The sequence below is a fragment of the Phodopus roborovskii genome, unplaced genomic scaffold, assembly GCF_943737965.1.
Source record: "Phodopus roborovskii unplaced genomic scaffold, PHOROB, whole genome shotgun sequence".
In the NCBI taxonomy this organism is placed as follows: Eukaryota; Metazoa; Chordata; class Mammalia; order Rodentia; family Cricetidae; genus Phodopus; species Phodopus roborovskii.
Window position 1 is genome coordinate 2,956,334 of NW_026125397.1, and position 13,273 is coordinate 2,969,606.

The following is a 13,273-nucleotide window of genomic DNA, read 5'->3' on the forward strand; positions in this document are numbered from 1 at the left end:
ACAAAAATAGAATTAGTAAAAGCAAAGCTTTAAAAATAGCTTAAAACCAAACACTGGCCACTTTCTCCTCAGGAACTGTGCTATCAGATTTTACTTTCCTGATAGTGACTGACTATGCCTTGGCTATGGAGGAGTTAAGTGACCTCAGTGCTTGGGCCACAGATCCCTCACTTTGCCTCATCTGTCCTTGACTGTGTTCAAACCTAACAAAAACACTGACTGAAGATTCCAGGTGATAAATTTCTTATCACTTTCTATTAGCTCGACCTTGAACTCACTACCCAGTCAAGGCCGCCCTGAATTCCAGGTCCTCCTGCCTACGCCTCCTAGGTGTGTGATACTGCCACCGTGTTGACATTTACATGTTAACTTTGAAGTGAAATTTAAAAAAAAAAAAAAAAAAAAAAAAAAAAAAAGACAAAACTGTAAACTAAGTCCCATTTGCTGAACTAAACTAAGTTCATTTGCTGAACTAAAATAAATAACTGCTACTCGGTAGAACAACAGTTGGAAGAAAAATTAGATATACTAACCAACAGTTAATGCTACCTATGGTTAAATTCTTTGACTATCTAATGGTTTTATAAATTTTATTTTCATAAAGAAGCTTCATTCTTCTTAAAGCTATAAAAAGATGACAGGTCTGATCTGGGGGGAAAAAAGGAATTTCTCAATGTGTTAGGTCATAGAGTAGTTGATAATGATACTTTTTTAGGTCTTTTCTGTTCCAGATTTGGGATCAAAGGGTTGTATTGGAACTAGGTCTCTCAGTGTTCTTTTGACTCTCAGCATCTGAGCTTTTTTTGTGTGTTATATTTACTATCAGTTGATACAAAGCAATTGTCAAGGTAAAAAGAAAAATGAGAATGATCGCTAAAATAATGATGGGGTTAAACAAGAAATTCATCGAATCTTTTGCAGTACCACATATTGCTGGCTTTTGGTTTTTTTATTTGTTTGTTTGTTTGTTTTACCAGCATCATCTACCTTTTATTTCATTTCTTTTTCCTTTGAAGAACTGAATACATTTCAACAAAAATATGTATTGTAGCCAGGCTATGGTTACATAGTTAAGCAAGGCTGATTTGTGGTTGATTGAACCACCAGTTTGGGGACTCGTAGCTAATTTCACTATACTCACCACATAGCACAGGGAGCTTTAGATTTGTGATTGAGTTGTCCACCCTCAGTCTCTTGTCCTGTAAGAGGGAAGTAGAACACATTGGAAAGAACTCTGTTCAGTAGTAGCATATGGGGTGGGTGTTATGAGAGTCCCTTCTTGACTGGGCAAGTCTACCAAAAGCATCATGACAAATTAAATAAGGAACATCTAATGGGTTCTGCTAAGTCAGCTGACCTCTCAAAATCTACCATGCCTGTGTGACGATGCTCTGTTTAAGCACAACTCTCCCTTCTCCACTAAGCATGTGCATACCCAGTTTTTGTGGCTTGTGGCAGAAAACACTCTTATAGGTCTTGAGTCTCATCGGAGTAATTTAAATCATTCTCTGACAGAAAGATTTCTGTGCTGTTCTCAATGGGCTTTATAGCCTTGCCCAAGAACTCAAGCATCTTTTGTTTTAAGAGTTTGGACTCAGTTTGCTATTGGACTTCATTCTGTCATAGTCATTCCATTAGCATAGCATTCGTGAATGGTTACAGCAATCTTGGGGGGAAGGATGGTGAGATCTACCTGGGTTCTTCGTCTCGGTGTCTTTTCATAGCCATGGCTGAATATCATTCAGCCTTAACCTACATTTTTGTATAGTGTATAACTTTCCAATATATATTTGATGATCTTTTCAATATTTCCAATTTAAATTGTTTTAATGGCATGCTAGTTTATTAGAATGCCTTCACTTCCTGACTATGGACTTCTTCAAACTTCACCCCATGTATGAAAAGCTGAAATTAATTCCTTTTCTTCTCAACCTCTGTCCTGGATAAGAAGAATTTTATTAGAGATCATCTTAAACAGTGGTTGAGATCTGTATGCACAGCAATTATTTTGTCTTTACTTCAAGTGGAATTCAATTATTCATGAAGCCTTTGTGTGCCTTAGTCCAACAATTACAAAATGTTGGGAAAGATGGCTGACCAGGAGATACTCCTGAATGTTCCTATCTTCACTTAGGATGTTGTCAACATTCAGTAGATAATATTAATGTGGTTCCAGAAACTCTGAGTTCATGGCCAACCCCAGATTTCCTGGCATTTGAAAAACTTCTTAGAAACTGGAGTTAGACTCTTTCTGATTTCAATGAGTGGTGGGATGGGTACAGCCTCTTTCAGCTCATAACAAGATCTCTCCTGTTCAGAGAATCCAATCTACTCCTGTGAGATCTCTGAACTGGAGACGAGCTCTGGGTTCTGCTTCTGACTTTGCCACCAAGCCACTCCCTGCTGGTCTAAGATAATTCCATCCCTTAGAATTGAACAAGCTCTCGACTGACTTTTCTCAGCTTTAAGTTTTGAAATAATTTTCCAGATTCATTCTGTGATGGTTTGAAAGAAAATGCTACCCCAAAGGGTGTGACACTATTAGGAGGTTGTGGCCTTCTTGGAGGAAGGGTGTCACTGTGCAGGCAGGCTTTGAGGCCTCTTTTCTCAAGCTTCGCTCAGTGTGACAATCAGTTGACTTCCTGTTGCCTCTGAGTCAAGATGTAGGACTCAGCTCCAACATCACATCTGACTGCTTGTGCATCATTCTGATGAGAATGGACTGAACCTCTGAAACTGTATGCTGCCTCCCCAATTAAATATTTTTATTTATAAGAGTTGCTATAGTCGTGGTGTCTCTTCACAGCAATAAAAAACTCTAAGACACATATGAATTGTGTAAAGTAGTTTAAAAGACAGCATGATATTGTGTCTTAGAGGAAACTTCCTGTCTTTATACAGTGACATTTCCTTTTGGTTCAGGGCCATCCATTGTGACTTAAGACTATTTTTTATGTAAGGGTTATGAGCTCATATTCTTAGTAATTTAATGTGCTGGTTTACAGTGAAGTCTTCAAGCAGTTGAGTATAGCTAGCCATTAGGGTTTTAATACTTATCACTTACAATCCCTTTGTTATACTAATACATCCCTGCCTGCAGGGTGATAGCACCTGCCCCATAATCTAGTCCAGATAGAGAGAAGCCCAGCCCCAGCCACTTAACCCTTCCCTTTCTGCCTTTCCTCTTCTCACCATCAGAGACCTCCAGTTCAGACTTAATCTTGGGTCTCTCCAAGCTCAGCACCTTTTTTGCTGCTCTTTGTAGACGGAGTGCATACATTGTGTTTCTTGTTGTGCTCAAATACAAGGAGCAACTTCAAGAAAAGGCATTCTGGGGGATGGAGTCCCCCAGATGGTGTACAGGGATTTTTTTTTTTTTTTTTGCGGGGGTGGGAGGTGCATACAGTCCTAGGGATGCAATCCATCCTGTCCTGGGAAACATGGCACTGGGAGCAAGAGGCAGAGAGGAGACAGGAAGTAGTGCTGGGCTATCAAACCTCAGGTCTGCCTTACTGACCTGCTTCCTCCAGGAAAGTTACTGAAGGTTCCACAGCCTTGCAGAAACAGTGCTAGAAGTTGGGGACCAAATGTTCAAATACATAAGCCTATGGGGATAATTTGCTGTTCAAACACATTGAGGAGGTCTCTGGATCATGCAGTGTCCCTGACTCTTTCTTACGTGGCTTCTCTGTTCACCGTGTGGTCTAGCCAAGCTATGTCCTCCCTTGTCTCGTGCGTCTCAGCTGCTGGACTTGGCAAGTGTTGGCAGCTGTCACACTTGGTAACCATATCTTTCTGACATGTTTCCTTTTAATTTATTTTAACCTCTCCCCCTTCTCACTTGGCTCTGCTTCCACTGAGTTTTTACCTGTTATTCTGCCCTGATTTTGCTTGCTGTATTGTCTATCATTCAGTAATAAGGTCTGGATTGTTAACAACTAATGCAGGTCCCTTTCTCTCTCTCTCTCTCTCTCTCTCTCTCTCACACACACACACACACACACACACACACACACACACACACATTTTTAAAATTTATTTAACTTAGAAACAATCTTATTTTACATATCAATCCCAGTCCCCTCTCCCTCCCATCCTTCCATGTCCCCCACCAACCCCTCCATCCCACCTGTCCATCCCCTCCCCTGGGAGGGTGAGGCCTTCCATGGGGGAATCATCAAAGTCTGTCACATCATTTGGGGGAGGGCCTGAGCCCTCCTTCATGTGTCCGGGCTGAGAGAGTATCCCTCCATGGAGAATGGGCTCCCAAAGTCCATTTGTGCAGTAGGATTAAGTTCTGGTTTCACTGTCAGAGGTCCCATAGACTGGCACCCACATTCAGAGGGCTTGGTTCAGTCCTATGCTGGTTCTCCCCAGCTTTATACCTGGGGTCCCTGTACCCTCCCTTGGTAAGGTCAGCTGTCTCTGTGGGTTTCTCCAGCACAGTCTTCACCACTTTGCTCATCTCTCCTCCTTCTCTACAGCTGGATTCCAGGAGTATGGCTCAGACACACATGCATTTTTGTAACTCTCTTTTACACATCAACTGGCACAGGATTGAGGCATCAGAGCTGCATGCTCTGTGAACTTGTCTCTACAATGTCCCCAGTAAACATGAAGGGAAAGTTACCCCTTGTGGGTGGAGGGGGACCAGCTCCATGAAGGAATAATTTTCTTTTGACGTGGACACCTGCACAGTGATGAAGGAAAGACCTTACCATTCCCTTTTGTTGACTTGCCTCATAAACACTTGTTAACAGTGACTTTTTAAATAGATTTGGAATGATGAAGCGACAAACTGGTTTGTTTCCTTTAAGATTGCATTTCTGTTTCTGTATCTGAAATGTGAATGTACAGTTCCATTTCTGGAAAACAAAAACAATACAAAATAAAACCTATTCCCTAAGGTATTGTTGAGATGTCGTGTAAGACCAACATCAGCTTGCTTTTTTTCATTCTGTTGATCTTTTTCCTCTACCAATTTAGATTCTGTACCTAGGGGCCTGCACATTAGCTGACAAAAGTCAGGATAGCGAGAAGACCCAACCCTTTAGTGAAGATCAATGAAAGACATGTAACTCACAAGTGATTTTCTCGACTGCTAGAGTTTGTTGTTGATGTACGTCTTAGAAGGGCGGTTAAGGGAAAGGGCATAGTGACACCGTGAAAAACCAATGAAAAGCACTGAAAGTTTGGACAGTTGTACATGCAGTTTCTCATGTACATGGGAGTGCTCTGTCTCCCTTTGGCAGGAAACTGTAACAGCTGTTTTTAAAGGAGGCTTGCTATGTCAACAAGAGCCCGCCCCTCCCAGTCTCATGGCTTCTCTTTACCTCAATATTTTCAAACTAAAATAATCTTCATCTATAGTGACAGGACCGAGTGGGTCCCATTAACCCATTCAGAAAATTTTGTCACCTACTCTGCAGTTGATTCCAGGGATTCAGCAGACTGATACAGAGATAGATCCCTGCCGTCATTAAGCGAGCATCTCAAGGAGAAAGTGACAACGCCATAAATGAATATAACACACAGTATGCTAAGAAAGCAGAGGACTTGGAGAGCTACAGGGTGTGAGGGGTGGGTATGCACTTTTACACCGGGAGATAAGGAAGTTTCTTCAAAAACAGCATCTTGGGCTGAGAGTGTAGCTCGTTGTAGAGCACTTGCCTGAGTTTTGTCCCTTGTGTGGTTGTAATTTTATGAGTAGCTGAGAAAAGCAAGAACTGTTACATAAGATATCATCAGTATCTACTGATTTGACATTCTGTTAATACTCTTGATGGTTACTAATGATTTTCACATTTGTTAAGGAGACAATATAGACCTGGTACTAATAAAAAGCTTTTTAGATCCATGAAATGACTTCTTACAAGCTGTAATGACGTTCCAGAGGAAAGTGTGGTGTGGGCTTTCAGAGGAGGTCCTTTCTCTGTAGGTCCCTTGTAGGGGCAAGGGCTGGGGCAATCACCAATCTGTTGTTTGTTCTTGTCACTCACGTCCTCCATGCCAGCTCTCTTCCCATCCCAGTTTAGATTGTTCTGGACAGTCAACAACAAAAAGAAAAAAAGAAAAAAAAAAAAAGGATGACTCTACATGTATTCCCAACCATGGCTTTGAAATGCACCTGCTGTCTCCCTTAGCAACAACCTGACTTGCTAACCTATTGCCATAGAAATAGAACACAAAATTTACAAGCAGTGTACTCCTGCTTTTAAAAGACCTCCCTTCTCTCCCCACCCACTTTTTCCTTTCCACATTTGTCTTTTAACAAGTTGCTTAGATTATCCCTGATGTTTGCCTCAGGTCCCCCACTCTCACATCCCTTCCCAGGCAGATTTCCCTGGTTGGCTGGACATCCTTCATCCCTAGACTAAGCACCTAGCGTAGGAGTATTGTCTAATATAGCTCTGGGTACTCGAAGTGGATGCTCGGTATTGCCATCTAGCAGCTGACCCCTCCTTTCCCTCCTGGGTACTCAACCCCCATTGTAGCTTACTTTTCAGTCCATCACATAGGTAATTCCCTGCCCATACAGAGTAGCCAGCTTCGTGTCTCATTGCGCTCTCAGAATTGCCTTTTCAATTTATGTCTTTATTTTGTTAGAATAGGGAAATAAGTTTAAAAAAATCCAAACAGCAATTGCAATGAGGCAGTTTATTTTAATCATACTGTTTATATTACAACCTGTGATTTATATGTACGTCTACTTTTTTCTTTTAAGTACTTTTAACAAAAATAGTCTTTGGATGCTTAGGTTCCTGAGGGAAAACAAAACTTGACTAGTCCCCACAGCATACATGTTCTTCATGTGTCCCTGTGGCAAACACACTTGTGACCACAACTAAACTGATACTGAATCTTTTTTTTCCCCCAGACAAGGTCTCACAGCCTTACAAATTACAGTCAAGGCTGCTATTGAACTTCTGACGCTCTTGTTTCTGCCTCCCAACCTGGTACTGACTCCAAATGATTTGTCACCTGTTTTTCAAAGTTCTTACTATATCCTAACTTAATTAACAAGCAAATAGTTATAAGCACCTACTGCTGGCCAAATAACTCTTAAGATGAGCGATGATGATGCAAACAAGTGGGCAAGACAGGGCCACTGGGAAGTGAGCAGAGGGCCTGAAGGGTGACTCCTGGGTAAAGTGCCTGCCTGGCATGCACCGCACCTTGGGTTCCGTCCCTAATAAAACAGGGATAACAGTGACCAGAGGGAGAGCAGGAAGTCTTAGAAACACATCAGGCCATCTTCAGAAGTCAGCGAACGGTTGAGGAGGAGCTTGTGTTTGCAGAGCAAGGTAGAATTTTGTAGATGAGAAAAGCTGCTTCTGGAGTCATGCTGGCTGCAAGAGACAGAGGCAGGAAATGGGTAGCAGGTGGCCTGAAGGACACTCCTGCTGTGCCAAGGAGTTTGTGTCTAACCCTGAATACAAGCAGGAGCCAAGAATGCAGAGCTGGCAATCCTGATGGGGAAGGCCACTTGGAACCTTGGGTGTTTCAAAGTTCGGGTCGTCTTCCCAGGGAAAACTTACTAAAGAAGAAAGCAGCTAGGGTGGAAGGGACAGAGATTGGTGGAGGCTTTAAATAAGGCATTAGTATTAAGACAAAGATGGATCCTGTGAGTCTGCACAGAGGAAACCTCATAGTATTTGTCAGTGGCTTTGATGCAGGGAGTGAAGGAAGCAAAGGTTGGAGTCTGAAAGGTCAAGGTTACCAGGCACGTGTTTGAAAAGGTGAGGGGGTATTAAGTGGGAACAGATAGCACACTGAACATGGTTATGATTCTGGTGTTGAAACAAAATTAATACTATAGGGTTCTCTATAGCATGCTGTCTTAGTTGCCCCGACCAGGCAAATCTTATAAAAGAAAGTGTTTAACCTGGGGTTTGCTTACAGTTTCAGAGGGTTACTCTATGACCATCATGTCAGGAAGCAGACAGGCATGGTGCTAGAGTAATAACCAAGATTTTCATCCTTATCTCCAGGCAGCAAGGAGAGACACAGGGAGACAGAGACAGAGACTGGGCTTTTGAAACCTTAAAAGTCTGCCCTGCAGTGACACACCTTCTCTAACAAAGGCATGCCTCCTCCAGCAAAACCATGTTCTCTAATCCTTCCTAAACAGTTCATCAACAAGGACTAAGCATACACATTTGTGAGCCTATGGGAGCCATTCTCTTTCAAGCCACCACATATGGGCAGTGGGAAGAACACATACTCTTGACTTTGAAGATCTGGCTTTATACCACAACTCTGACATTTTCATTAAAAAGAGATTTCTGGTCATGTGTAAATTAATAGTCGTCATATGTCTTTCTTACTATGAAATACAGCCTTCTGGAGATCAAGTGAGGGAGGTGGTTTGAATTTCTTTTCAAGATTTGAAGCCCTATAATAATAAAGTGTTGATGATTTTCTGTCTAGTGTATAGATTTTTTTCTTTTCTTTGAGAGGGACAATGGCAAAGTTAAGTGTCTTTGTTAGTGGTCTTTGTTGGTGGGATTTCAGCTAGCACAGCACAACATTGCCAGATTCTAGACCACAGGAATTGGGTGTGTGACTTGAACTCCTTGGGTGGTATTATTCAGCTACTCTTTACTACATCTTTACCAGAATCCCTGTTTCGTATTCCAAGTCTGGGCAGATTGCTAGATGTTGCCTGTTGCTTGTCACATGCCCCATCCCCCACCCTCACATTCCTCATCCTCTTAGGCACCCTGACCATCTTTAGAAAGGCTATCCTTCATCTCTACATTGGGCATTCATTTTTAGCATAGAAAAGAAGGCTCTTTCATGTAGTTCTGATACCTCAGAGTGGATGCTCACTGTTACTGTCAAGAGAACAGACACCTTTCTAGAAGAGTCCATGATGGAGCCCCACCCCACTCTCATTCAAAGTAATTTGTTCAAGTGATATGACCCAACTGACTTCGACGTAGGACTTTAAAACCTATTGGAAATAACCTGGCACTGATGCCACCATGGCCTGTTGGTCCCCAGAGCCTGATTACCATCCTATATTGGTCACTTGTCCTTTTTATCTTTGCCTTAATTTATTTGTTCATTTATTTGAGACAGGATCTCATGTAGCTCAGGATGGCCTTTGAACTCCTTGTTTCTGAGGATGATCTTGAACTTGTGATCTGCCTCCCAAGATTAGGATTGGAGAAGTGCAACATCCTGCTTCTTTTTAATATTATATACATATATATAATATTATATATATATTTTAATATTATATATATGCATGCATGCTATGGTTATAATTAGTATTGCTATGGTTATAGTTAGTATTGCTGTGATGAAGCACCATGACCAAAAGCAAGTTGGGGAGGAAAGGGTTTATTTGGCTTACATTTCTACATCATAGACCATCAATGAAGGAAGTCAGGACAGGAACTCAAGCAGAACTAGAACCTAGAGGCAGATGGAGATGCCATGGAGGAGTGCTGCTTATTGGCTTGTTCCCTGTGGCTTGCTCAACCTGCTATCTTATAGACCCCAGGACCACCAGCCCAGGGATGTTAGTACCCACCATAGGCTGGTCTCTCTTCCCTTCCATCACTAATTAAGGAAATGCCCTGCAGAGGCTCCTTCCTCTCAGATGACATCAGCTTGTGTCAAGTTGACATAAAACTGGCCAGCACAGTGCAGATGCCCAGGAATGCATGCAGCTGTACAGGATTGGAGATCAGAGTACGACTTAGGAGTCAGCTCTCTCACGTCCAGCATGTGGACCTGAACTCGGGTCGTGTGGGCTTCCACTGTGAGTACCCTGGTCAAGGAATCATCTTGCTGGCCCCAGGCTTCCTTTTATAATCTTTTCTGTCTTTGGTGTTTTTGTATATTATCATTTGCCTGTATCATATCTGAGTGTGAATTTATTTTTATCTCCTACTTAAGGCCCAGTTTCTACAAGTTGCATTTGGTTGTTACAAATCTCTCTAGTCTATTTTTTCCTTTCTTACTTTTAAATTTCTCAATGTATATCTTTATTAATATTGTTCAGCTTCTGGGCCATTAGAATTTCTACTTCAAATTTGTTTGCTAGAATTAGCCAAGCATGCCTGTAATCTATTCTAACAGTCAGAAAGTGGAGGCAGGTCAATTATGAGCCCAGGGCTAACATGAGCTACATAGCAAGACCCTGTCTCAAACAAAAATTATCTGTTAGCTTATGCATTTTTAAAAGTTCTGTTAAAACCTCATTGCTTGTATGTGTCTATTTTTCTTTGTAAGAGTATTAACTGTGCTGTGTGAGTTTCAAGGTCATTCTTAATAAACATAAAAATCTATGTCCATGATCATCTTAATGAATGACACATTAAATATTCTGGCTTTTATGAACAGTGGAAACGGGGGCTTTCCCTTAATACCTTGGCTGGCTTTAGGGAACCTATGCCACATACTGGACTGCCTTGCCCAGCCTTAATACAAGGGAGGTGCTTAGTCTTACTGAACTTGATATCCAGTGCTTTGTTGATATCCATGGGAGGCCTTCCTCTTTCTGAACAGAAACAGAGGGGGAGTGGATTAGGGTGGTGGTGCAGAGGGGAGTGGGGGAGGGAATGGAAGGAGAGGAGGGAGGGGAAACTGTGGTCAGGATATGAAATAAATAAATAACTTTGATTTTAAAATGTTCTGGCTTTTAAACACTAGAAATTGCTTTCTTTTTTACAGTAGACAGGAGAGATCATTCCACAAGGCAACTCTGTTGCCAGAGCTGCACTCCAGAGAGCTGTAGACAGCAAGGGGCCTTGTTCTTGGGCTCTCCTCCTGTCTGTACCACTTTGCTGGCCTCCTCTGGTGACACAGCTTGGTCCTGTTTCCACATTTGACCAATATGCATGATCTGTGGGGGCTTGGGACTGGACATGTTTTCTTTTTACATGGAAGTTCAGAAAGTTCCTCTGTTTTTCATTTTTAAAATCCTTGGGGGGGAGGGTGTCTTGTTTCTGTCCTGGTCTGTAGCCCACTTCATTTCTTGGGAGTTGCTTCTCTCTTTTGTCTCATTTTGATCCACCGAACAAACAAAACTTGGAAGACTGATGGTGAAATAAAGATAACCCTTACTGTTCCATCACCGACTGAAGACCTCCAACTCTTCTCCTACTCCAGCCCTTTCTGGGGCTTCATTGTCCTGGCAGCATACGTGCTTCAGCAGCTTGCCAGCTAAGGGGCAGATTAGCCAGAGGTGGTGGAAACAACAGACGTAGTACCAGGCAGACGTGAAGTCGGGACCAAGTGGGGGAAAGATTGTGGTGGGCTCCTAGAGAAGCACTGTCACACTCTCAACTATGAAGCTACGTGGTATTTGCCACATGCACTCTCAAATAAGAACATGCTACCTGCCTTGTGTTAACAGTGTATATATATATTTTTAATTCTTAAAGGAGCTGTTATTATTTTTTTATATTTTTTGGAGTTTTTCCTGTTCTTATTAATTTTTAATTAGCATATGAAATAATGGCTTTTATTGAGGAATTCTCATCATTAGAGCATTGTTTATTATTAACCCCAACTTTCCTCTTCCTACTTAATGATCTCTTCCTCTCCACTAACGTTTCTTCCATCTGCATTAAAGACTTCAATATTAAATTACTTACTCCTGTTACCCTAAGAAATCCATTTTATTATTCCACTTCTAAAGCCATTGTTAAAATAAGGAAGTTTTTGTGAAAAGACCTGGTATTTACTGATAGTACTTGAAACCCCAGCACTTGGGAAGTAAAGGTAGGAACGTGGTAAGTTCAAGGTCACCCTGGGCTATATAACAAGATTCTGCCTGAAACAAGTTTATAAAATGGTGTTTTCAATGTCACTTTCAACTAATGTTTCAATCTCCTGTGTCCCCGTCACTTTTTACAGTACGACTACGAATATGATGAAAATGGTGACAGAGTCGTCTTAGGAAAAGGCACCTACGGGATAGTCTATGCAGGTCGAGACCTGAGCAACCAGGTCAGAATTGCTATTAAGGAAATCCCAGAGAGAGATAGCAGGTATGGTAATTGTTGCGAATAAAAGTTGTATTTTAAGTGCTCAGGATTGTTAATAGTGTGGCAGAAAATACTTGGTGATAGTCTAACGGTTGGAACTGCTATGCTGGATTGGGCAGCACACCTTGGAACTGTGTGGGAACTCCATCACATTAAATCCATCTCAGGTTTGTCTGCTCATTTACTGATTCTCTAAGACTTGCTGGGGGGGGGGTATACTCTTTCTGGGAAGGTTAATGGCTTTAAAATTCAGAAGAGAGGATGCCCTGTGTGTGTTCGGCATGGATCTTAATTGGGTCAAGGTGGTTCCTAACAAGGACAGATGGAGAAGCTATGCAGTCATAGTTTCCAGTCTGCCATGTAAGGAGCTGCAACATCTTGCTTTTCCAGCAAGCAGACCACTGAACAAATTGAGAAACCAACAGCCCTTTTAAGCTCCACCAGGGAAGACAGGCAACTGCTCCCTTAACTAGAAAGATAGAGGGGAGACAAATACAGACAATCAGAACTCACTGGACCAGAATCTCCAAGGGAAACGGTATGGACTGGAGAACTTGAACTCTGGCTAATAATTTGCTGGACGCTCAGTGTGGAGGAGTCCAGAAGGTTAAAAATCCAAGGGGATAACGCCCCACCAAGGGCAACTCCACCCTTCTGTGAGTTTTACTTTGTGAGTTCTACCACGCCTCCATTTGGAATATAAGAGAAACCCATTGTGTTTGTTGCAGGGACAGGAAAGGAAACCATGTGAAAATATGTCAGAGAACTTTATTCTTTCCTTCAAGGCCTATTCTCAGGGAGCCTGACCAAATGTAGAATCTAGCCCAGCACCCCGGAAACACAGCCTCGGTGACTGAGACACAAGACTAGGGAGAACTCTTACCCCTACCCTCTCACCCCTGCCCTTACACTTACACACTGTGATTCTCTTGCCCAGAACTGCACATTTATCTTGAGGCATGCTAAAAGGCAAAAACATAATTCGAAGATTATTGACAAGTATGAGAGCCAGTGCCCGGCATGGCAAGTTGGAGTTACAGACTGGGAATTTAAAACAACTGATTCAGAGGCTGTGGCTTCTGGCTGAAATAGTGGGGACAGCATGCAGGGACAGAGGTACCAGAAGATTCCAAGGTAGCAATTCTATGAAAGAAACACAAGAACCAAGAACCACTAGAGGTCAGGGACACTGTGACAACGATAAACGCCTGAAATGCTTCTGTAGTGGATGGGACGAGGTTGAAGGAAGGAACTTCCAAAACTGAAAA

The 13,273-nt window shown here is 42.2% G+C and overlaps 1 protein-coding gene across 2 annotated transcripts in view; it reads left to right on the top strand.

Moving 5' to 3' along the window:
- Map3k5 (mitogen-activated protein kinase kinase kinase 5) overlaps positions 1–13,273 on the top strand; it is a 186,365-nt gene that overhangs the window by 130,849 nt on the left and 42,243 nt on the right. For both annotated transcript variants that reach the window (XM_051175360.1, XM_051175359.1), the window contains exon 15: positions 11,875–12,008. In XM_051175360.1, the coding sequence (XP_051031317.1) occupies positions 11,875–12,008 (134 nt within the window). The remainder of the gene's footprint in view (positions 1–11,874; positions 12,009–13,273) is intronic.